Here is a 26764-nt window from a genome sequence, read left to right as displayed (position 1 = left end):
GTATAAACAGTCCTACCCGAGCCACTTGTTGGTTGTGATTTTCCCATCACACCTGTCCTTGCCCAGTCACCTTTATTACTACTTCCTACATATATCCACTGAGTCTCAACTACCCAACTCGCATCCCAATCTATTACATTTCTATTCTGATCATCCCCATACGCACATTCACTACTCTCCCTATGCCATGTCTCCATGTCCACCTGAGCTCACCCAGTTTCCCTATCTCTCTTGTATTCTTGTTCTCTCTTCATCTCTCAAAAAACTCTAAAAAAACACTAAACCCTTGCATTTCTATTCCTGTTGGGATATCATCTTCATTCAACTATGTTTCACTTATTCCAACGATTCTGGGGCAAACAAAGTCAATCAGTGAAACAATTTATTTCATTTCCCTTATATCGATAATCCTGGCATTTGTAAAGAAACATAGTAGCTCACTTTTATGTGTATAAACAGTCCTACCCGAGCCACTTGTTGGTTGTGATTTTCCCATCACACCTGTCCTTGCCCAGTCACCTTTATTACTACTTCCTACATATATCCACTGAGTCTCAACTACCCAACTCGCATCCCAATCTATTACATTTCTATTCTGATCATCCCCATACGCACATTCACTACTCTCCCTATGCCATGTCTCCATGTCCACCTGAGCTCACCCAGTTTCCCTATCTCTCTTGTATTCTTGTTCTCTCTTCATCTCTCAATACTCTGTTTCCACTGCCAAGCACTTCAGTCTCTTCAATACCACTCTCCTGATCTTTCGCTTCACCTCTTACTTCAGATCTCCTGATTACATCACACAGTTTCTCCAGTTTACTCACTCCAAAGCCTTTAAATACAATCCATCATGTCTGTATAATTCCATTCTACAAAAATGTGCTATACATCCACAAACTTCACTCCTTCTCACACAACTCTGCCAGCATACCATTCATGATTCTATCTCTCTGTCTCAACTCATCATTGTCATACCTTGGTAATACACCGACAATCATTTCCAATATACTGTTATCTTTCACTTTCCTCAACAACCTTCTGATATCCACCCATACATTCTCCTTAGGCTGATTTAAATCATTTTTCCCACAACCACTACTAATTATCTTGCTCATTCTCTCCTGGATAGCAGACCATATGGATTCTCTCATTAACCAATCCTTTAACAAGGGAATCTCCATACATTGCTATTCTTGAATCAGTTGTCACCTCTTTTACCTTTTTTTCCCCCTTTCATTCTATTCTTTTGCACACTTTAATTTGTTTTCACTAAACATCTAATATCACTACTCCTATTCCTAATTTCATTTTTCATTCTGCATAACTCTTTCTTCAAATCTTGCATTCTGGCAAATTTCACTTTCTGTCACTCCCATCGTCTCCTCTTGTTCTGCTGCCTTACTTCTATTTCCTCATTCATACTTCCTTTCACTTCTTCATTCTTGCATTCTTTCACTCCCTCAGTTTCATAGCTTTCGTTCTATTTCCTTCATTTATGTTTCCTGTCTGTTTCACATTTGTTAACTCAGTCAAACAAAATCACACTTTCTATAAATTCACACTATTTCTCATCTCATGTTCAGTCTCTGGTTTATGATAATTAAAGGGAAGCTAATAGCTAGAGTATTTTTCATGCTGTTTAAATTTGAGATGTGAAGAATGTACTGGCGCTTGCACAGTTAAGTAGTTGATTTGAAGTTGTATGTATTCGTGTTCTTTTGTAAATTAAAGATTTCATTTTGGTTATAAAGTGTGTGCTCAATCTCTTAATGGGTTTAATGAGTTATTCAGTTGATTTAGAGAGATTAAGATGTTTATGTGAGATCCTGGGAATCTTGGTGCAAGCTAGTTAGAGTTAAGTTTCAGTTCTCTCTCTCTCACACACATGCATGCACGCACGCACGCACGCACGCACGCGCACACACACACACACACACACACACACACACACACACACACACACACACACACACACACACACACACACACACACACACACACAACAGGAATAAAGAGAAGAGAAAGAGGAGTTATGATAAAAAGTTTCAAGTTAGTTCTGGGATCTAAACATAAACATAAACAGTAGACATAAATGTGAAAATTTTCAGCTTATGGTAGGTGGGAATAAAACTTAAGGTTATCCCTGGAATCTGACTAAGGATGTAGTTAGAAAGCATGTGAGATACAGGCTCTCAGGGTATGTAGTGAATGTGTGGAACAAAACACCATTAGATTCTGGATTGCATCTTCAATTAACAAATTCAAAGAGAGATATGATTATTTAGGAAAGAGTGACTAAATAGGGTCTTCCTTGTCCTCTCCAGAGAAGTCAGATATTAATAAGAATAATAATAATAATAACAAAGTATTTATATTATGTTTTTTTAAACTATTAACATAACAAACAGATTTTATGCCTAATGAATAAAAGCAAAGGATAGAGGCCAAATAAATCCTATTTTATATTATATAAATGTTATTAAGTTATAAGAATCTCTGCAGATGTTATGCAAACAAATCTTGTCACATTAATTGATAACAGATGCTAAGTTAAATTTAAATGCTAAATTCAACTTTTATTTAACAGAAAAAAAAGCTCTGCTTATACTATTGCTGTTCCAGGTTTACAAAGTCTTTTTTTTTTTTTTTAAGTATCAAGTATCAACAAAAGATCCCAAGTATGAAAATGAATTGCAATAAATAAATGCTAAACATTCATAAATATGCATTTTAACCATGTGTGTAGCTATACAACACAGTACTACTCTGTGTGCATTCAGGCAGATGACAGCAGCTCACTGACTCGCATAACTTAAATCAGTTACCACACTGACATTACAAAGTGTGGTTCTGTTGCTCTTAATTTTTTGCTGTCTTATTTCACATTTATCTGTCTTCAGTAAACCAAAATGGATTAATACTATGGAAAGTGATGTTAATAAAAAGAAACCACAAAAACGTACCAATAGTGAGTGTATTTGCTGTTGATGATGATGAAGAATAAACTTTCTCTATTGTTTAAGCATAAATTATCATTTTTATTGACCTTTATTTAATATTATTATGGTCAAATATCATTTATTTATATTTATATTTCATATTTAATTATCATAAATATCAAATATTTATGATAATTAAAGGGAAGCTAATAGTTAGGGTATTTTTCATACTGCTTGAATTTGAGATGTGAAGAATGTACTGGCATTTTTTTTTACCATTAAGTCTATGGGAAATATATTCCTGCTTTATGACTTTGGACTAGGAACGAATTAAGTCATGAAATCAGGAAGTACCTGTACTGCAGTTTGGCATATGATGGCATTTAGTCTAATCTAATGGCCAGCTATTATCAATATTGACAACATTTCATGTTTTGAATGAAAAAAAAAAAAAAAAAACATGAATTAATATAAGTTATAGTATTTCAATGCAAATTTCTAAGAAAAAAAACATTCATATATATATATGAATTTTCAACATACTTGAAAAGTCCAAAACTTTGTGATTGGAGCACTCCACATAAGATAAACCATTCTCCATACTGGAGGTGGAGAATGAACAAATACTTCTTTTTGTTTAAGCAGTGATTTTACTGGTTCTTTAGATTTGCTCTGCCACTGATTCGTATCTTCACTTTTCTTGAAATATACAAGACTATTGTTTCTTTCAGTGCTACAAATAGAAAAATACATCTTCAAGAACACTAAATGCAAGCACAGTCCAAAAGATTCCTGACACACCTACACTAATTGATATTCACACAATGTTTATCATATCTCTCTTTAGTCATTCACTGAAAAAGCACTCACAACTGCATCTGCTAACCTATACATTCACCACTCTCCAGGCAAAAAAATTGTGTCCTCTCCCATCCAGCAACACACTAAAATATTTTTTAGAATCTATTGTATATAACTTCTTTAGAAAGTCACATACAGTTTTTCAATTATACCCGTTTTTTTACCTATCAACTCAAATTTGTAAACAATAACCCCTCAATCAATACTTACTGAAAACAATCGATAGACCTTCACCATTTAAGTCACTCACTTCCTAAACATCTTCACCAATTCCTCATCTCCAAAAAATACCCATATAACCATGTTAGTACAGCAGTCCAGATCTGGTTATATAAGGTCATATAAGGAGGGATAAGAACTTGCTTATGAATATAAAGATAATGGTTGTTACTTCAGTTTGGAAAATTGTAAGGTTTTTGATAATAAAAAGACTACAGGTTGTTTTTTTCAAATCTCTACCTTGATCAATTTCTTGAAGTTTAGTTTAAGTAATAAACAGCTTGTAGCTTTTCATTACCAAAACCTTACACTTTTTCAAGCAGAAGTAACAACCATTAACTTTGTTCAAAGTAATCGCCTTTCATGTCTCTGAATTTTTTTAAGTCATCGACAAATAATTGGATATATTTTTGCAATTTACTACAGTAGATTTGCTCGATTCATAATAACCAAGTTTTTAACTCGTATGCAATTGTTTATTTATACTAGATGTATTTCTCTACATGTCTCACCATCAATATGACTAACAGTATCATCGAGAGGTTACTTAACATAAATAAAAAAAATGGAAAAAATTAAATGTTTTCCGACAGCAGTTAATATATAGAGTTGGAAAGACTAGAATGATGGTCTTATCACAAGTACGATTAGGCATGTTACGTGCAGTCTTTCCATTGTTGCATAAACTATGTCAGTCATTGCTGACATTTCTATTTAGCATGCCTTTTGAGCAAATGACCTCAGAGGACTCCTTGAACAACTTGTTGAAGTAATTCTCTTCTAAGTATGGCATGGAGGATGATTGCCGATTTACTGTGTAATGTTCTCTGAGGATGTGTGCTACGAGTCTGGATATTTCTTGCCATTTGTTTTTAATGTTGCCTATATGTTCTTTGTTGCAGATTTTGAAACTTCACCCAGTCTGACCTATGTATATCTTCCCACAAGGGCAGGGAATCTTGTATATACCAGTATGTTTATAAAATGGAACTTTGCTTTTAGAGAAGCAGAAAAAGCTTTTGTAAGGTGTTGAGTGGTTTAAATGCTGTTCTGATGTTGACTGCCTTTAATATTTTAACTATTTTCTTGATGCATTGCCAATATATGAAACAGATACCGTGCCTTTGTAATTAATTTCTGTGTTATCAAGGGATGGTTCATCAGAAAATAGAAGTTTCTTTAGTACCTTTGAGCATAAATTATGCAGGAACTGATGAAATAGGATTTGAAGTTCTTGTTTTCATTCTATGTCATCATTTTTAGTATGTTTAAAGCTCTATTTTTTAAGATTTTGATTTTACCAATTTTTGTTGAGATTGACGGAATGAGCTTGCCTGTAAGTACTTGCCTGTATGAATTTCTTTCCTAAAGACTTCTAATGATAATCCTCCTTCGATATTTTTGTTGACAAGGACTAGGAATGGTAATTTTCCGTTCTTTTCTACTTCTAATGTGAATTTTATTTTCGGATGTCGATTATTCAGAAAATATAGAAAATCTTCCAGGTCTTTTTAGGTGTGTTTCTAGATGATAAAGATGTCATCCACATATTGGAACCATACATATGGTTTTTAGGTTCAAATTTTTCCATGCATAAGTTGATAATAGGAAGTGATAGAGGAGGGCCCATTGCAAGACCATATATTTGGTAGTCAAATTTTCCTTTCCAAGTGAAGAATAAAGACTTTAAGCAATGTTAGAAGAAATGTGTGATTCTGGAAGAAATAAGTTTTCAAGAATGAAACTAAACTAAACATCTAAACTGGTTAATATATCTGATAGGGAAATTTGAATGTTAGAAAGTTTACAAGTTCACAAGACAGATATTTCTCTATGGCCAACAGTTGATGGCAGAAGCTCTCTGACATAATCTCTCTAAACACTTATCTAACCTCCTTAAAGCCTCATATGGTACATACACGCTCATATTTAAAAAACTCAAAGCATTTTGTAGATAAACTTTCAAACAAAATGCTTTGAGTTTTTTTTAAAGTTTTTTAAAGGTGTGAGAAGGGAGTGAGTGCGGTGGATATGGAAACTGGATGGGTTTAAGGCATAGTTCAATGATCTTTTTTGTATGAGAGAGAGAGAGAGAGAGAGAGAGAGAGTAGACCTTTTGCAATGAGTCCTTTGACTTCATGGAGGTCAGAAGTTAATAATAATAATATTGGTCAGCACCCAGGTGATCACTTTCATGGTAATTCTCACCAACCTGGGTAGATTGGACGTTTCATTTATAATAACATCTTCTGATCGTTTATAATAATATTATCTGATGAAATTATTAAATTCAAGAACCTTTGATCCTCACATGTCCTTTGTTATATACTAGCCAAAGTGGTTGTCCTCTCAAAAATTCAAGAAATTCATTCTCTTTGTTCGGGTATACCATCTTCTCATTCTAATGTATATCATCATTATTAAAATTACCCATAATGATCACCCCTCCCTTTTTTTTTATTTGCTAAGGCTAATTTGCGAATACCTTTCTTTGTCACTGCCTCTGCTAGCTGTATAGCAACATCCAACTAGATATTTTATCTCGTTCAACTTTATCTCACCAATAGAGATGGTGGATATGATGCTTAATGAAAAACATCATACTCAATAAAAGAACACATTGTGGAGAGTATATAAAGAGAAGAGAAAAATAATCTGAAGATCATGAGCAGTACAAGGTAAAGGCAAAATGAGTGACCAGAATAGTAAGGAAGTCAAATGCAAACTATGAGAGGAAACTAATCAAGCCAAACAAAGAAAATTCCAAAAGGTTCTTTCCCATGTGGCAAATAAATAACAGGAAGAATGACTATGGATGAATAATTTTAATGACTGCTGATGGCAGGGAGGTACTTGTCCATAATGATGAGAACAGATTATACGTAAACACACAGATGAACAAAATGATTAAAATACAATACAAAAAGTAAAAAAAAACTTTTATTGTTGGGCCAAAATGGAATTTATGCCAACCACAGGATCTTCTGATTTAGAACACACCTACTCCACTGATGCTGCATCAAGTTTCAATGTTTATTTAAGGAGAATGCTGAGGCTCTGCTGCATCATCCCAATTTGAATTGGAATGACTGCTTCTCCTTACCAAAAATCTGGAAGAGTCTCTTTCTTATCAGGCATCAATAGTGTCTCCCCACCCCCCTCTCAAATCTATTATTACTACATCTTGTCCACATTGTGTTACTGTTGGTGTTCTACCTTGCACTGACTAGACCTGCTTGCCACTGATGATTACCTGTTAATTTCAGATTCAAATCTTTAACAATAAAAGTTATTTTACTTTTATACTGTATTTTAATTATTTCATTCATCATTGTGTCTATATGTAATATATTTTCATCTAACAATATATAGTAAGACAAATTACTATAGAACTATTCCTATATCTAAATCTGAAATTCTTATGTATTATATCATAAAGTAACCCAGCAATATAATATACACATGTCAAATGACAAGTATACACATGTGGAATGGCAGAGTTATTACCAATGGCCTTGATTGCCATTTGTAATACTGGAGGGTTTCTTTTCCCTTCCTCAAGCAGAGTGAGATTTAAATAAAATCAAATAATTCAACTTCATTAATTTTCTGTTTGTCTACTGAAAAGAAATACATTTCAAAAATGAAGAAAGGTCTACAGAAGAGAATGTAAAGCCACAGGACACAAGTACCAGAAAGTAATGCACAGGGAAACAGAGTCTTAAAGGAAGAGGTTGGCCAGCAGTGCACAGGGATCTGTGGATAAACATTGATGAATTTCTGCTATCTATTGGGATAGGAGAAACTTTTCAATACAAGGAAGGACAACAGAAAAACAAATGATCAACCTAGATAACTGAGAGAGAGAGAGAGAGAGAGAGAGAGAGAGTAGTCAGATAGAGTCTGAGTATGACTAGCACAGTAATGGTGAGTAAGAAGAGTGGATTGCCAAGGGGCATAATAAGTGTAATCAGGAAATGAAATGAGTTTAAGATGAGGGATAATAAATATTGTGTGCATTAGAATGTCTCCACAATGAGCCTTAGAATGCCAAAGAATAATACTATTTGAAGTAAATTAATAAAATCTCTGTCATATATCTTTAGCTCTTAAGTAGCTTTCCATTAAAAATAAATACCTACTTATTTAACGTTGTACTCTGACCAGTATGATCAAGTAATATGTCTTCTTCTCCATCAACTTCTTCTTTATCTTCATCATCTGAATCAAGATCTATTCAAAAAAAAAAAAAAAAAAAATTGTAAGTAGAAATACCCATTATTTTAAAAGTTGTTAAATGAATACTAAAATAAAATTTTAAAGAAATTTTGAAATTCAGTTTTTATATTTGAATGACTTGTTTGAATGGATTAGTGTACTGTTTAGTGTAGAAAATAAGTTCTCTGTTGAAAGAATGAAAGTTAAATCAGTATTTTACTATCAGGTGACAAAAATTTCTTTATTTTCATCATAGACTAACATGTGCAATACATTATAAATATTGTTTCTAAAATAATGCATGCAATGTTTATTTATGTTTATTGTATGTCTTCTGTGTGACAGTTTTATCATGAATATCAATAAGGACTGACAGAGGCAAAATTATTATTATTATTATTAATATCTGATCTCCATGGAGTCAGAGACTCATTGTGGGAGATACACACTATCACACACACAAACAGCTCATCTAATTGTGCCTTTAACTGATTCAGTATCTACATTCACAACACACCCACACAGGCAATGCATTTCACTTTCTAACCACTCTCCATGCAAAGAACTTTTCCTCACTACTCTGCTCACACGCTCCTCATACAGTTTCCAGGGATGGCCTCTTGTTCTACTCCTATTTCTAACATATCCTCATCACAATGAAAATCTCTGTGCACTGTGCACAATAATCAGATATAGATTATTGTGAATAGGTTATTTATATGAGGCCTTATACAATGAAATCATAATCTCTTTATTTCTGCATGTTAGGGTCCTCTGCATCATTGCCATTATCCGAAGTGACTACTTCACAACTTGTGCAATGTGACCCCTGAATTTCAGGTCCTTGTCCACCACCACTGCCAGATCCCTCATCTCCTCCAATTCCTTTAAAGTTTCCCCACCAAGTGGGGAAACTTTTAAATTAAACTTTTCATCCCATCATTGCTTACCGAATTTCAAAACCTTATACTTTGCCACAGTGAACTGACAGTTCCACTTACCTGCCCATTCATGCAATCTATCCAAGTCTTCATGTAAGGCCATAACACCTGCTTGACTCAGCATTACTCTCCCCAATTTTGCATCATCTGCAAACAGCTGTATATCACTAGTTAACCCATCCCAATATCATTAATATACAAACTAAACAACAATGGCTCCAATATAGACCCCTGTGGCATACCTTCCTCCTTTAGGATAGTGCACTCCCTATATATAACTTTCTAATATCTATCTGACAGCCTATCTGAAGTACATCAGAGATACTAAAGCTACAAAATTTACTATATTGTCATATAGAATATTTTCATCTCTTGTAATCCTATTAAAATGAAAATTCGTTTCTGAATTAAACATTCTGAAGTAACAAAAAATAACAGCATGCTACATGCTGAATCTGAAAGGAGAAAATTTGTCAAGGAATCTATGATAATGAAAATTGAGGTGATCTTGGTAAAGGCACAGCTGCCAAAAATGAAATTTCATGGAGTTGATAGAGCATATTGGTGAAATTATTGAGAGCACCTAGGAAAAAAGTGTCCTGCAATGAGTCCTTTAGCTCCATGGAGGTCATATGTCAATAATAAAGTAAAGATTAACTGAAAACCACCAATTTTGGAAAAAAAATATGCTGGCAAAGAGAGAGATGGGTAAACATCAGTATGCATTCCAATTCTAAAAAAAAGTCAAATCCATAAGAATGTGAGAATTATAGAAGTACTGCATGTTAATTTCAAATGCAAGTAAAGTTATGTTGAAAGAGATCTGAAAAAGGCTGAAAAAAACACATGTGCATAAAGAAATGCCAAAAGAAAAGGCAGATGGATTATGAAGAGAATTTCAAAAGGAAGTATTAATTTGCTGGCCTCATTGGCCAAGTGGTTAGCATATCTGCTCTCCAACCACCAGGATGGAGGTTCAAATCTCGCCATGAGCATGGATATTTGTGAATGTCTTTAGGTGGGAGATGGATATCATCTCTTGGTGTGAGACCACTGTTCTGCTTATCGGAGGCCTGAAGCAGCTTGAAAAAAAAACAGGATTTCCCGACCTGGTAAAAATAAATAAAAATGCAAAATGAATTAAAAAAAAAAAAAAAAAAGAGAAAACATCCTTAACCCACCCATGGTATGAAATGACATAAAAAAAAAAAAAGCAATGGAAATACTTCTTACTTCTTCTTCTTCTGTTCTGTCTAAGATGGGTTGAGTCCTCTCTTGAGCAGGATCTTCCAGTCTTCGCTATTCCTTGCTGTTCGAAAAAGTTCTTATATGTTCTGCATCCCAAGATGTTCTTTATTAATTTTAGCCAGGTAATTCTTGGTCTTCTTTTTTCAGTTGGAAAAGTACTGATTAGGACATTAGGAAGTCTGTCTGCATCCATGCGTACAGTGTGGCCAAACCATCTCAGTTGTTTTCTAATTTTTTCTATTATTGTCTTTTTATACAATACTTCTTGTCTGACTGTGATGTTTGTTTTCTTTTCTATCCAACTTGTTCTATTTATTTTTCTTAAGCATTTCATTTCAAATGCCAGCAGTTTTTTCTCCTCTCTTTTCTTAACTGTCCATACTTCTGCTCCATAGATGACTGTTGGTATAATTATTGCTTCATATAATTTAATTTTGGCTTGCTTAGATATCTTCTTTGTTTTTCAGATTTTCTGTAATTTTCCCATGGTGGTCCATCCTATCGCTATTCTGTGTTTGATTGTTTTGAGTTCATCTACTGTTTCTGTTAGTTTTGATCCAAGATATATGAAGTTGTCTACTTGTTCTCCATTTAGGGTGGCAGAGATGGTAGTTCCGTTCCTCCCTATTTTCATCACTTTTGTCTTTTGTATATTTATTGTCATGTCATATGTTTACATTTGTTTAGCTTGTTTATCAACTTTTGTAGTTCATTTGGGGTTCTTGCAATAAGGACAAAATCATCTGCATATTTGATATTATTTATGTTTAAACCATTGCCATTGATTCCAGGCTCACTGTGAATTGCCTTCTTTACAACTTCTTCTAGATATATGTTGAATAGGCATGGGGATAATGGGTATCCTTGCATTACTCCTTTTTGGATCTCTATGGGTTCTGCTGTGAGTGTGTCCTTTTTAATTATTGCATTTGTCTTAGAGTAATATTTTATCAGAAACTGTATTATATATTTGTCTATTGCTTTTTCTAGTAGAATTTTAAGAAAGATTTCTCTGTTGATGCTATCAAAAGCTTGTTTAAAGTCCACAAAACAACAATAACAGTTCTTTATGGTCTTCCCAGCTGAGCACTGCTAGTTGCTGCAATGTGAAAATTTGGTCTATTGTTGAATAGTTTCCTTGGAAACCAGCTTGTTCTATGCCTATCATTTCTTCATAGGTGTTTTTTAATCTATTTTGTATAATTCTTACGAATATTTTAAAGGTGTGGGAGTAAATTGATTGGTCTGTAATTTCTGCAGTCTCTTTTGTCTCCTTTCTTGCATATTGGGATGATCTTTCCAGTTCTCTAGTCATCTGGGATCTTTCCTGTTTGTAGTATTTTATTGAATAGGGTTGTTAAATATTCTATTGATTTGCTGCCTCCATATGACCACAATTCAGTAGGGATAGTATCAATGTCTGGTGCTTTATTGTTTTTCATCTGTTTTATTGCGTATCTAACTTCTTGTAAAATTTTTGGGTGGTCATTATTTTCTTTTATTGTTGGCATTGTAGTTTTGTTTCCTTGGTGGAAGATAGTCTTAAAATGGTTTGACCAGTTTTTTCTTATATCTTCAATATTCCCGGTTTCAGTCATCTTGTTGTTTATCATTGTTACTGCTTTTGCTGAGAATTCCTTTGTAATTTCTCTTACAGTATTTTAGGTTGTTTTGTTGGTATGCTTCTTGGCATTTCTTAGCTTTTTCTACTAACCATTTTTCTTTGGCTTTTTTTGGATAGGTTATCAACTTTATTTTTTTAGTGCTCTGCATTTTTCTCTATTCTCTTCATTATTTTGTTGGTTTACAAGTATCTTGGCCTCTCTTTTTCTCTTCTGTTGTAGCTACAATTTCTTGGGTTATCCACTGTTTGTTTATTTTGGGTTTGGTACCTAGAGCGTCTTTTGCAATTGATAACACTGTTTCTTTTCCTTCTTCCCAGTATTTTCCACTGTTCTGGAAAATGGAGGGTTTTAATTTCGAGCACATCTGTTCTAAAAATCGACTGCTGCTTGAGCTATCTTTTAGTTTTGATAGGTTGATGTTTTCTTCTTTTCTGATATTGTTTTTCCTGTTGAATTTTATCTTCACTTTGGCAGTTAATATTTCGTGGTCAGTGTCGAAATCAAAACTTCTTAATGTTCGTATATTATTTACTGATCTTTTCCATTGTTGTTTATGATGATATAGTCTATGCAGTTCTTTATATTACCATCTGGGGATGTCCATGTATATTTATTATTAGGGTGTTGATAGAACAATGTGTTTGTAATCATTGGATCGTTTGCTTTACAGAAGTGGAGTAATTGTTCTCCTCTGTCGTTAAGCTCTCCGTATCTAAATTTCCCCATCACATCTTTTTTGTCTGCCGTGAACTGTCCTATTTTAGCATTAAAATCTCCCATCCCTATCATGAGTTCTCTATTATTTTTGGGATTATCTATTTCCTGTTGTAGTTCTTCATAGAAATTTTCTATTTCTTCCTCTGAATGGTTACTGTCTGGTGCATATATTTGGATTATTTTAATTGTTTGACCTTTTTCTTTTGCTTGAAGTTTGGCTGTGATTATTCTAGGAGACACTGGTTTTATTTCAATTACTGAGTGTGTAAGTTTCTTTTCAATTAATAATGCAACTCCTTCTCTGTGTATGTTATCTTTTCTTCCTGAGAAGTATAGTCTTCCTTCTGGTAAATCCATGAATCCATCTCTGCACCAATGTGTCTCTGATAAACTTAAAATATTCCATTTCAGTCTTTTTAATATTTGAGAAATATTTTGGAAATACTTGAGCATCTAATTATCTTAATCAGAAAACTATATAACAACCATGAATCTTCATTAAAAAAAAATCTCTGGTTTAGATCTGATTTAGATCTTTCTGGTAGTAGAATTTCATTGTCTAGCATGAGACCAGTGACTCACTTACTGGAGGTCTGAAGTGGTTTGATAAAGTTCTCTGTTTGGTCTCTAGAGTACAGTTTCAGGACTATGTAAAAAAAAATTGATACAAAAAATAAAATAAAATAAATTAAATTAAAAAATGATTAAAAAAATTTCATGGGTAGAACTGTACTATAGATTTATAACCTTTCATGGGTTGAAGACAAAACAGCAGGAATTAAGACTGAAGGTAAAAAAAATAATTGGAGATGTACAGATCATATAAACTCTTATGACAGAAATTAAAAAAGATCTGGAGAGTTGATTCTGTTAGTTAATAGGTAAAGCAAAAAAGTCAGGCTTAATTTAAATATCAGTAAAGCATCAATGTGTGTAAAACAGAGGTGGTTGAAAGTTTGATTTATTGAGATCCAGCATAATAAATGATGGTCAGTGTGAAGATAAAATTCAAAAGATAGCTATGCAAAAGAGATCTATATTAAACTTGACAAAAATCACATGCTTGATTAAGCTACTAAAGTAAGAATTTCGAAAACAATGGTCCATATTTTGAAGACAGTGCTGTTGTACTGATGTGAAAGCTAGGCCATTAAGAAAAAAAAAGTATGTGAATTGATTAATTTGATTTATGGATGTGGAGAGTTCAGAATCCCATGAACAGCAAGAATGACTAAAAAGAAGATTATAAAGAAGAAATTTTTTAAACTTCTAAAAAGAAGGTTAAAAAGAAGCAGTCAGTTCAAGATACATTTGCTCCTGTTTAGGAGCAAATGTATCTTGAACATATGCAACCAGATGAATCACTAGAAAAAGCAATTATGCAGGGGAAGGTTGAGGGCATAAAAAGGAAAGGAAAACAGCCAAAATTGGGGATGACAAAAAAGAAAAAAGAATTTACCAATACAAAATTACAACTGCAGAAAGAAGACAGAGAATGCACAAAATGATGGCAGGCAATTTCAACATGCATAATTTTGTGGGCCACAGCATATGTGAAATGTATGAACTTCACAGAGCAAAAAACGTCTTAAAAACTTCAACGAGCAAAAACGTCATTAACAAACTGATTCCCCAAAGCCCGTGAACTGGTTAATTCATGGCAGCATCATATAAATGGGCAGTTGTCATTATTGAAAAAGCATTGTATGAGCAGACTGTCACTAAACAAAGTGTTGTAAGGTGAGACCTTATTGTACTTGCCAAGAAATTATGTATTTGTTTAATCCTCTATCCAATTGTAAGAAAAAATAGTTTTCATACGAAGTATTGTCATGATTAGCAAAAAGGCGATACATCTTTCTTGTATGCATGACTCCTGCATTAATTCAACCTTAGTATTGTCCTGGATCTGGCTCCCACTGATAAGACCTCAATAAAGGTTACAACCAGTCTTGGGGCGGTGACCTTCCTTTAATACATAACATTATGCACTTCTGAAGGGAAGTATACTTTGCATGGTACACTGAAGAAATTGATGTGAAGTCATCAGCCCAAAGATACTCCACATGTGAACCTAGTTTGCTTAAACAGTAAAGGAATAAACAAAACTATAATTTCCTGGCAAGTATAATTTACTTTCTAAACCAAGTGAAAAATCTTTCTAAATCTATCAGTTTATTTATTTCGTATCTAAAAACAAGTGGTACAGTATTAAGTAAGTGGTACAACATTATTTACAACAAATTAGGACACATTACAAATGAGAATAGCTTAAATTTGGTAGATGAATTATACAGGGAATAATAGTTAAATATGAAAAAAGGAAACTATCCATAACTTATATACAATAAATATGGTCAGATATTCCTCCAGTATCTTGCACAATCAACTGCTCTTTCTGTGCAGGATATAAGGTCCTCTTTTATGCAAAGTGATGGAAGAAAGGGACAAGAAAGAAGGTGTTCCATGGACTGGGTTGTCCCACACTCACAGTTATCTGGGCCAGTGAGGTAGCCCCATTTAATGAGGTTTTATTTGCAGCGTCCTGTCATTCGAAGTCTGTTGAGGCTTTTCCAAGTATTCCAGTCCAAGTGGGCACCACGTGGAAGATGTTCGGCTGTTGAAATACCAGTATTATTTTCAGGATATAGTGCAAGCCATTGTTGAAATCATGTCTCTGGGAGGTTTTTAGGTGGTTCAACAGTTTTCAGGAAGCTAAGTCAGGATTTTAGTCTTTGGGGCACTGCGGTCTGGCTGAATAGTGGGTGGCGTTCATCATTCATTTGTCTGCTTCTTTTGTCAGCTGAGAATGCAGATCTTTGAATTGAAGGGGGGTACAATACCAGCCAAAGTATACAGGTATTTTAGTGGTGTTGGTTTCAGGCATGCTGTAATTAAGTGGCAGCTTTCATTCAATGCTGGGTCAAGTTTTTCAGCATGGAGGGTCTGGACCATACTGGCAGGCATATTCAGCAGAAGAATAGCAAAGGGCGCCAAGGCAGAAGATCTCAGTGTGCTAGGGTCTGCACCCCATTTGCAGGAGGTAAGCTTTCTTAGTATATTGTTTCTTGCATTCACTTTTGGCTTTGTTTTTTCTATGTATGTTTTATATGAGAGGGTGTGATCGAGAGTCACACCGAGGTAGATTGGATTCCAGGAATGTTCTATATTAGAGCCTTCCCAAGAAATCTGTAGTGTCCTGTTGGCTTCCTTATTGTTAAGGTGGAAAAGGCCAGTCTGGGTTTTCAAGGGGTTTTAGTTTATTGCTTCTATAATATATGGTCAGACTATTTAAGGCAAGTGATAAAGCAGTTTCAATTTACTTGAAATTTTTTGATTGAGTAGCTATGGCAAGGTCATCAGCATATATAAAATTTCTAGTTCCTGGAAAGATGGGGAGATCATTGGATGTTGAAAAGTAATGGTGATAACACACTTCCCTGGGGGAGGCCATTTTTTTTGGAGGTGCCAGATGCTCTTCCTACCCCAGGTCCACATAAAAGCATCTATTTTCTAAGAGTGATTGGATCAGGAGGACAAGGCGATAGTCTCTAGTTATTCTGTATATTTTATTTCTGAGTGTGAGATGGTTTATGGTATCATATGCTGCAGTTAGGTCTACAAAGACTGCTCCTGTGGCTAGTTTTTGCTCATAACCATTTTCTATATATTGAGTGAGGTTGAGAATTTGTGATGTGCAGGATTTGCCTGGTCTAAAACCAGTCTGCTCAGCAATAAGATGGAATTCGATTAGGGGTTGTAGCCTATTCAAAATTAATCATTCATAGAGTTTAAAGAGGTTGCTGAGTAGTGATATAGGTCTGTAATTTGTAGCTTCTGTTGGAGTTTTCCCCTGGTTTCAGAAAGGCCACCACTTTGGCATGCCTCCAGATAGTTGGTATCCTTAGGGTTCTGAGGCAAGTGTTGTATAGGTTTAATAACCACTCTTTAATCCTGTTCCAAAATGTTTAATCTGTTCATTACAGACATCAGCAAGGCCTGCAGATTTTCTAGGTTTTAATAGGTTTATGGCAGCTTTGAGTTCAGTGATAGTGAAATCTGAGTTAATCACATTTTGTTCCTCTCTTGGGGTTCTAAGTAGCTTATTTTTTGGGTGCTTCTTAGGGAATTTTCCACTTAGCAGCAGCTGGTGAGCAATTTGATTAGCTGTTACCTGTAGATGCTCATATGGCTTAGTGAAATCCTTCCTAATTCTGTTGATAAAGTCCCATGCCTTTCTGCTACTATGGATCATATCAAGGGCTTCTATTTCTTTTTTCCATGAGGAATGCCTTTCCTCTACCATCTTGGAGCATAATTTTTCTCCTGCTTTGATAGTCTCTTCTGAGAAGGAGTTGGTTTTGTAAAGTTGTAAGTAATCAGCATACTAGGTTTGTATGTCACTGGAAAGGCCTGGAATGTAGTTTATGCAGCATCCTTGGGGGATGTGTTTGGTGGAGATTTTCCTCAGTATTTTTATGAATTCAGGATACTCTTCAGGGTTTGGAGGGACTTGTTCTATGGAGCGGTTGAGATCTTCCATGATTAGCTTTTTGAAAATTTAAAAAATTTTTTTTAACACAAATGTTGGAGATTTTTGAGCTAACAAATATGAGGTCAGGGTTATAGCCTCACTTCCATCTGCCACTGTTGAAAGATGTAGGGAGTTTTGGATTATGTATCAGGTTTAGAGAAAGGTTTTCAGCCTATTTTTCAACAAGTTCTCCATCTTTGTTGGACTTTGTGTAACCCCAGTTAACACTATGGCTGTTAAAGTCACCTAATACAACATTAGTCATGTATGCATTATTATTGAGGAGGATGTCAGGGAAAGAAAAAGTTTCTTCTGGTGGTTTATAAACTGATGTGATTGAGATATTTTTAAATGTGATTGTAATAATCCCCATGTTTCTGTTGTTCGTTGAGTCAATGGACGATGGGATCAAGTTTTCTTTTGTAAATATTGCACTACCATATTTATCGTGGGGTATTTCTTTGATGAGTTTCATGCCATGGATGTATGGTCTTGTAGCACCTTCTCCTCTGTGAGTTTCTTACAGGCAGAGCACATGGCAGTCATTATCTCTGCAAATATTTGCAATGAGATCTTCCTTGACACTGGAGAAACCTTCAATATTACATTATATTATTTTTAGGCCTGGCCCCAGGTCTAAAATCCTTTGGAGCATTTTAGTTCGAACACTTGCATTTGGTTGATAGAAGCTTTGGCTTCCCCTAATGGGTTCTAACAAGGTGAGGAACGAGAACCTAGCTGCTGCCCAAATTACTGACAGATTGCACAGCAATCTCTCAGTAATCTGGGCGTTTGAAGTGGATGGTGGTAGACGAAACTGCAAGCAGAGAAAAAAAGTCTGATTTGGATGACTGTAGGTGGTGGCACACGAATTTTGGCGGTTTTCAAATTCATTTTGCCAACATTTGCAACTTCGGCCACATAAATAATGTGTATCATCACCTACAGCTGCCCAAACTAGACTTAATTCCTAATGGAACCTTAGCTTGCACTATAAACTACTATCCACTGCAACTGCCCACACTACAACTTACGCAATTCTTTCTCCCAAACTGAGTCATATGCATTTATTATTATTATTATTATTGCAGAGGCACCTGCATGGAGTCAGAATACTCAGTGTGGAGACCTAAACTATCCAGACAATACCTACTGTATCGCTTCAAACTCACTGACAGACAAAGCACTTATGACCGACGCCAGCAACCAATTCCACTCATTCACTACTCTCCAAGTGAAAAAATCTAATCCTCATACTCTTGCTGACCACCTCAATTTCCAGCCAAATGTTGCTGAAATATTCCCTCTGCATCAATTCTATAAAACTCTTTTAGAAACTTAAATGTTTCAATAATATCCCATATTTTTTGTCTATCAACAAACTTTTTTTTTTGTCTATCAACACAAATCCTCTATCTGTTGCCATAGGGTACATTCCACAGTTCACTCACCATCTTGGCCACTTGTCTCTGGATCCTCTACACTACTTCCTCATCCTCAAGACACCCAGATGACAAGTAATCCAAATGTAGATATATTAAAATCTTATAAAGAGGAATAATAGTTTTCTTATCTCTGCTTGATAACGTATTCTTCAATAACCAAGTAATCATATGGCAATTTTAACAATATTCCATCTAAATTTCAACTCTATCTACTCTCATCTCTAAATCATTAGTTTCATCAATTTCCTGGAATATACGGTTCTATGAAAGTGGTATACAGCTTGTAATTACTCATGCTAGAGGCTTAATGGAGTGAAACAGCACTAAGAAAGGATTTAAAATGTTTTTTTAATTCTTCCAATATTTCATCTTAGTCACCAAGACATTGTCAAAGATTACAATATGAGACTTGTAATACATACACACACAAAGGCCACACAAAACTAAGCAAAACACATGAGCGAAAGACTAGAGTCCCAACTAGGTGGAGTGCCCTCTGTGGGCACCTGTTGGCAGCCTAGGATGTAAACCGAGATCTCAAAATATTAGTGTTTCCCATATTTTGGGGACTTTTATGCAACCATATTTATTTAGATTACGTTGATTTTTGAAAGCAGCTGTAGATTAATAATCAAAAGGATTAAAAATGTGATTTTAATCCTTTGCTTAGTCCTATCTCACTCCATGAAGCCTCTAACATGACTTTTTCCAAGTACTAAGCCTTAACACACAGAGCTTGTAATTACAGCTTGTACTTTTCTTAAATTGCTAGCAATTATCTTTTGCCCAAATTAAAAACCTATTTGAATTATCGTGCGAGCTGTCTACATCACCTTGACTAACTAGCGCTGAACCCAATTTTGCATCATCAGCAAAGCAATTGAATATTTCCCTTCAAATCCTTTCCAATATCATTTATTTACAAATTAAACAGTAGTGGTCAAAGTCCAGAGCTTTGCAGCACAGCACTAGTTGTTTGCTTTCTCCTGGATTCTGCTCCTTCATATACTACTTTTTTTAATATTTGTTCATTAGTGATTCTCATATTCCTATTGCCAGTTTCCTACCCGTCATCAAGGGTTCCAATTTGTATAACAGATTTCCATGTTGTATCCTGTCAAACACCTTTCAAGTTTTTTTTTTTTTTTAAATACAGCAGCATCATTTTGTAGCCATTCTGTTTATTCAACTCAGCTGTTAGTCTACTATAAAAATTAAATTACTATAGCCAGGGCTGTCTTAACAAGTTTGAGTGCAATGGGCTAAAAAAATCTGGCACCTTAATCACATTGGATTGAGCAATAATTAAATAATACATATAATTAATTAAATAACTTTCATTGCAAAAAATTTTATTTTAAAATAATAATTAATACTTAAGGAATTGACAGCGTACACTAGAAATATAAATTAAATCAACTTTAATATATACTTTCTGATATTTCGGCAATGTCACGTTGCCATCTTCATGGGAACTTAAGATAAAGATACGTGCACGCAAGTACTACATAACAGCACATGAGAAACGAAGCGAGGAAGCTACCGTTTTCCTAAAATCCTCATGGTTGCCCCCTGGCAGGCTATATTGGTAATTATTAGCTTTTGGGTTGAAGTTCTTCTGATATATGTTTCCCAAATTTGGGGCAGTCTCATGCATCCAAATTTGTTGAGGTTTGGCATGTTCCTAAGGGCTGAGGCTGATTCCATGAATAGTCTTTCATATTTGAACTTGCTGCGGTGTATTACTGTGGTTTTCTTCCACTTTATTCTGTAGCGAGTATCCAGAGCATGGTCTGCAAGCCCAGAGTGGCTGTATTGGTGAAATTGGATATAGTCCTTGTATTCTGACATTCTGATATTTGCTGCCCTGCCTGTTTGGCCAAAGTAGGACAATTTACAGCTGCAAGGGATCTGGTATACACAGGTAGGTCTAGGGGGAAGTGGTTGGTCTTTAGTGGATCCAGAGCATGGTCTGCAAGCCCAGAGTGGCTGTATTGGTGAAATTGGATATAGTCCTTGTATTCTGACATTCTGATATTTGCTGTCCTGCCTGTTTGGCCAAAGTAGGACAATTTACAGCTGCAAGGGACCTGGTATACACCAGGTAGGTCTAGGGGGAAGTGGTTGGTCTTTAGTGGATCGGATAAGGGATACCAATTTTCTATATTGTCTGTAACAAGTGGTCAAGTCATGTTTTTTTAGGATTTTGTTGATTTTTTCTGAGGTGCCTCAGATGTAGGGAATGGTGATGGATTTAGAGTAATCTTTTTTGTGAAGGGGGAGGTGGGTTGTGGATATCTGGTTTTAGAATTTTTTTTTTTGGGGGGGGGATAGCCATTGGCTGAGAAAGTGTTAAGGATGTGATTTAGTTCAGAGGTTAGGGCTTGGTCATTTGAACAGATTAGTTTAGTCCTGTTGAATAGCGTCTTAATAATTCCATATTGCTGTTAGGGGGGGGTGATTGTTAGTAAATGTAGCTGCCTGTATGGGTGGGTTTTCTAAAAACTGAGAAAACCAAGGTACCATCAGGTTGGCGGGCCACTAGTGTGTCTAGGAAGGGGAGACTGTTTTCCTCTTTTTCCAGGGTAAACTTGATTCTAGGGTGTTGGTTGTTTAAGTGTGTTAGGAAGGAGAGGGGTGTGTCCAGGCCATGTAGCCAAATAGCGAACACATCATCAATGTAGCGAAGCCATATGGTAGGTTTTTGTGGGGCAGAGTTTAAGGTTTTCTCTTCAAAAGTCTCCATAAAGAAGTTGGCCAAGGGTGGGGAAAGTGGTGAACCCATGGCTGTCCCGCTCTATCTGTTTGTAGAATTTTTCCTGCCAAACAAAATAGCCTGAGTTCATTGTGAACTGAAAGAGGGCTGAGATATTGGGAGGAAATTTAGCTTGGATTAGCTTTAAGGTTTCTTTGAGGGGGGATATTTGAGAATAAGGAGGAGACATCAAAACTGACCATTATGTCATTATGTTGGAGCGTAGGGTTTTCTATAATGGCTTTGAAGTGGGCTGAGTTTTTTTATGTGTGATGGTGTGTTGCCAGTATAGTGTGAGAGCGCTTTGGCTAAATATTTAGCAAGTTTGTATGTGGGGGAATCAATGCCATCCACTATGGGACGTAATGGCACATTTTCTTTATGTATTTTCGGGAGCCCATATATACGGGGGGGTCTAGAGTTATATGGTTTTAGTCTGTTAGTAATCTCCACAGGCCAAGAAGTGATCTTCTTAAGGAGCCTATGGAGTTTTCTAATTTGTGAGTTGGTGGGACTGTATTCAGTGGGGAGGTAAGTAGCTCGATCTAATAGTAAAGCCTTAAGCTTACCTGTATAGTCAGTATGATTGAGTACCACAGTGGCGTTCCCCTTATCCGCTTTGGTGATAACTACAGGTAACCCTCGTATAATGCAGATGTTAGGTTCCACAAAAATGTTGCGTTATATAAATCGCGTTATGCGAGACTCAGATCACACAGAAAAAGTAGGGTTAGGTTCGGAAATTTTTTTTTTAAGATTATATAAACAATGACATATCCAACAAAAATTTTTTTTATTTAATTCAGGTAATTCATGTAAGTTAAGAAAACAAATAAACTATGAAACAAATACATAGTATAAAATTATAAAAAATTATAAATTGTACGTAAACTTTATTGCACATAATACATAAATGTTTTAGGCAAAATAAAATAAAGTGCATATTTTAATCGTCATCACTATAAAAATAAAATTTTTAGATGTTCTTTATCTACGAGTGGCCGGATGTCGTCATCACTTGAAATCTATAATTCTCATTGCATACTTCGGCTGGTTCAGTTATCAAGAAGTCAGTAATAAGACCTTGCTTACCATTATGCTGCAATTTTTTATTACGTTTATAATATGGAACTAAACAAATATCCAGTTGTCTCATGAATTTTCCAGAGCGCTCCATTGAGAGATTATTATCCATAAAATAACTTTCTTGCCAAGTCCAATCCCTCTGCTAATTTTTTTAAACTGAATTCTTTAACGGATTCATCATAATCAAAATCTTCGGCAGAACTTCACCGCCATTTTGTTCGACATCATCTATTAATTGTACCAGTTCCTCCTCATTTAAATCTATTTCCCCATTGATTAATTTACTATTGAAGAGATTGGAGCACTTATGAAAAAGTTCATGAAGGTTGAGTCTCATGTGCTGATTGAAACCGAAGGTATCTTCAGTCTTGCTCAATTGTTACCTTGGCAATTTACAGTGGGTGGGTTTATCCCTATTAACAAACACGTATATCGCAAAAGCGCTCTAAGTGGCAATTACTATAAAAATATATATATATATATATATATATATATATATATATATATATTTATTTTACATAAAAAAAGCATTACATATCGTATGTAACTCACCAAAAAATAGAGTGCTCAGCTTGAGATTAACACACTTGTGATTTTTAATGTGCTTTCCTGGCAGAAAACGAAGACAATTTGCAACAATAAATACTTTATATGGTAAACAGTTGATCGTTACACATGCCTCTAAAGGGTATTTCCCCTAATATAAATTCGCTACTTATTTCGTTCTTCTATTTAATGTATATTTTAGTATGCTTTGGTGCATCCATCATTTCAATTGTTGGAGGTTTCTCAAAAAAAAATAAAAAAAATCTATCCATCTTTGCATGCACGATACGGATAGATGGAAATTTAACGAAGATAAAATTTGATTTTTAAGTCGAATTTTATCGACTTAAAAATATACGAAAAGATAAAGGGTTACTACAGTTTGTAGACTGTCTTATATCGAAACATTGTATAAGTACCACGTTCAAAAAGGGTTTCTAAAATTTGTAGACCGCGTTATATCGAAACTGCATTATATAAGTATCGCGTTATATGAGAGTTACCTGTATTTCTTTGTTTTTCTTAATTTCTTGTAGAAACTTGTATTCTAATGGATATGTTGGTTTTGCTTTTGTGAGAACACAAGCCACATCCAATCTAATATCGTTGGCGATGTGGTTTGGAAGGTGGCAAATTCTGCGTTCAATCTGGATCATTAATTCCTCGGCTGGTAATTTCCTAGGAGCAATGGCGAAAAACCTGAGTTTCTGGGTGAAAAACCCTCCACCTGCATATAAGATTTGCTAACTACTTCCAATTAATTAACCTTTATTCTCACATCAGTTCCCATCACAGCAATATCTTCACTTAGAGAACAGACCTTTGCAATAATAAATTTAGTTTAATCCATTATCCAAGTGTGAGCAAACAAAGTTTGCACCTGAAAGTATCTTCAGGACTGGGGTATGGTGGTACAACACCGGGCAACTCGTTACAAAGGTGGAGCAAGCTAACATCACTCCTATCTCAGTATCTCCCATAATGCAAAACACATCTCCTTGTGGATATGTATAATGTTATGCATTAAGGGAAGGGCCACTATCCAGACTAGTTTCGACCTTTATTGAGGTCTCTTCAGTGGGAGCCAGGCCCAAGTGGAGATACCAGGCAGAAGCATTAGCAAGGTCATCTCTACCTATAGGAGTTACCAAACGGTGTGCCACCTTTTTATTAAATTACTCTGGATTTAGAGAAAGATGTTGAAAGTTTATTTTTCACTTGGTTAGACTATAATAAATTTAGTTTAATCCTTTATCCAAGTGTGAGCAAACAAAGTTTGCGCCTGAAAGTATCTATTATAGAAATTTATTACAGTCTAACCAAGTGAAAAATAAACTTTCAACATCTTTCTCTAAATCCAGAGTAATTTAATAAAAAGGTGGCACACCATTTGGCAACTCCTATAGGTAGAGATGACCTTGCTAACGCTTCTGCCTGGTATCTCCACTTGGGCCTGGCTCCCACTGAAGAGACCTCAATAAAGGTCAAAACTAGTCTGGATAGTGGCCCTTTCCTTTCATTATACATATCTGCAAGGAGATGTGTTTTGCATTATGGGCGATACTGAGATAGGAGTGATGTTAGCTTGCTCCACCTTGCAACGAGTTGCCTGGTGTTGTACCACCTTACCCCAGTCCAGAAGATACTTTCAGGCACAAACTTTGTTTGCTCACACTTGGATAAAGGATTAAATTAAATTTATTATAGTCTAACCAAGTGAAAAATAAACTTTCAGACCCTTGCAAAGTGGTCACTCAGTAATAAAATCAATAAAATCTGATTTCTCTTTCCTTACCATGTTGGTCAGCTTTCTTGACTCACTCTTGTACTGCTCATGAACTTGCTGCTCACCTTTGAACTTATATACACTCCATACATTTTTTTTTTAACCCCTGTTTAATGATATTACTCCTCCATCTAATTCCTAGCTGATTTATCCTCCTGACCTTGTGACTAGAGATATTGCTTCTTTCAGATACCCCTTGACTATCTATCTTTCATACAATGATGCTAACATTCTTCCCTTTGCAGATTCTTATTCCATGGCACTGCTTCAAGCTTTTTCTGAGCTTGTCATAATCACCTGCCTTGTAGTTCCACATGATATCCCTTGTAAACTAAAAAGTCCATGTTTCACAACTTCCCAAGTCAAGACCACATGGATCACTCTTTTCCCAGTCAGAAGCAGTATAATTGGTTGCCTTTGGTACTGACAGATCTTTTGATGTTTGTATGATCTTTCAATCTCTCACTTTGTCCTGTGAAAGACTCCACATAAATGAACTATTTCTTTCTAGAGATCCTCTTCATTTTCCTGATCCTCTACATACAGAGGTAGCAAATAAGGGAAATGACTACACCATGATACTGCTAGACTTTGCATTTGATAGAATACCACATGGAAAACTATTATAAAAGTTGGAACAAACTTTTATAATATGAGAATGGATATGAAGCTGGAAGTAGGGATAGAGAGTAGGTGACAAACAGAGAGAGAAAGAGAGAGATAAACAGTAGTATATGGTGGAGTGGAATCTAAGAGAATGAGGATGACTAGTGGAGTGCCTATGAATTTTATACTATGGTCACTTACTGTTTAATTTGTATCCTAATGATATAAGGAATGATTTAAAGGGTGGGATATTCAGTTGTTTGATGACTGATGCAAAACTGGGGAAGAAAATATTTGCCAAAGGTGATGTAGATATCCTAAAGGATGATTGAAATAAATAGGCATTGTGGTCAAAGAATAATGGTTGTCAATTTAATGTTACAAAATGTAAGGTTATGATGCACTTTGGGATGAAAAGATTACAAACTGTGTATCACAATGATGGTACTGGATTGCAGGAATTTGATGAGGGTAAGGACTTTGTGGTAATGGTGAACAGAGAGTTGATGATCAGAGGCTATGTTGCAAAAGTTGGCACAATAGCTTAAGGGATTACTCGGATATTGAAAAACTCACTAAAAGTAAAGATGGGGAAGTTATTATCCCTCTTTATAAGGCTATAATTCAGCCCCATCTTGATACTGTGCACAGGTGTTCAACATTTTATTTCAAATAAAATGTTGAAAACCCAAGTAACTAGATTTGGTTACTTGGGTTTCTTGGAGATCGGGATGTGGTGGAGAGGATTCAGAGACAAATGACCAAGCTGGTGGCAGGTCTGTGAATTTGGAGGTCAAAAATTTGCAAGTTCTCTTATTTTGCTATATGGTATTTAAAAGTCATTCACAGGTTTATGCATTTTTCCAATGAATGGTTGCACAAATATTGAGGATGAAACTGGCTCCAGATTTTAAAAGGATTATAGGCAGAAAATGTTTTTCCTTCATCATTTCTTGTAAATTAACAATAATAAAATTATACATATTATTTGTAGTTATTCAGTAGCAATTAATAAAGAAATAATGTGTAATGAAATACAATGTTTTGCATAGATTGCAGTTAGTGCTGTTGTGTGTTGATGGAGATGATGGGTTGTGTGGAGTGGAGCGAACTCCTAGAATAAGCCCCTGAATTCCTTGAGGATGTCACGTAATAATAATAATATTAATATAATACTGATTTTATGTTGTTTTTTTAATTTTCTACTATTAGAGTTTTAGACCTCAACACAACTT

General features: G+C 35.1%; 1 protein-coding gene across 1 annotated transcript in view; it reads right to left on the bottom strand.

Moving 5' to 3' along the window:
• Positions 1-26764, bottom strand: part of LOC150104082 (transient receptor potential cation channel subfamily M member-like 2) — a 580140-nt gene that overhangs the window by 255607 nt on the left and 297769 nt on the right. Inside the window, exons 14-15 of the mRNA XM_090396744.1 lie at positions 8165-8255; positions 3486-3675 (exon numbers count right to left, since the gene is read on the bottom strand). Coding sequence (XP_090252870.1) covers positions 3486-3675; positions 8165-8255 — 281 coding nt within the window. The remainder of the gene's footprint in view (positions 1-3485; positions 3676-8164; positions 8256-26764) is intronic.

This window comes from Typopeltis vanoorti, chromosome 8 (genome assembly GCF_054136105.1).
Source record: "Typopeltis vanoorti isolate ZY-2024b chromosome 8, IOZ_Tvanoo_1.0, whole genome shotgun sequence".
In the NCBI taxonomy this organism is placed as follows: domain Eukaryota; kingdom Metazoa; phylum Arthropoda; class Arachnida; order Uropygi; family Thelyphonidae; genus Typopeltis; species Typopeltis vanoorti.
This window is presented reverse-complemented; position numbering and strand designations above follow the sequence as displayed.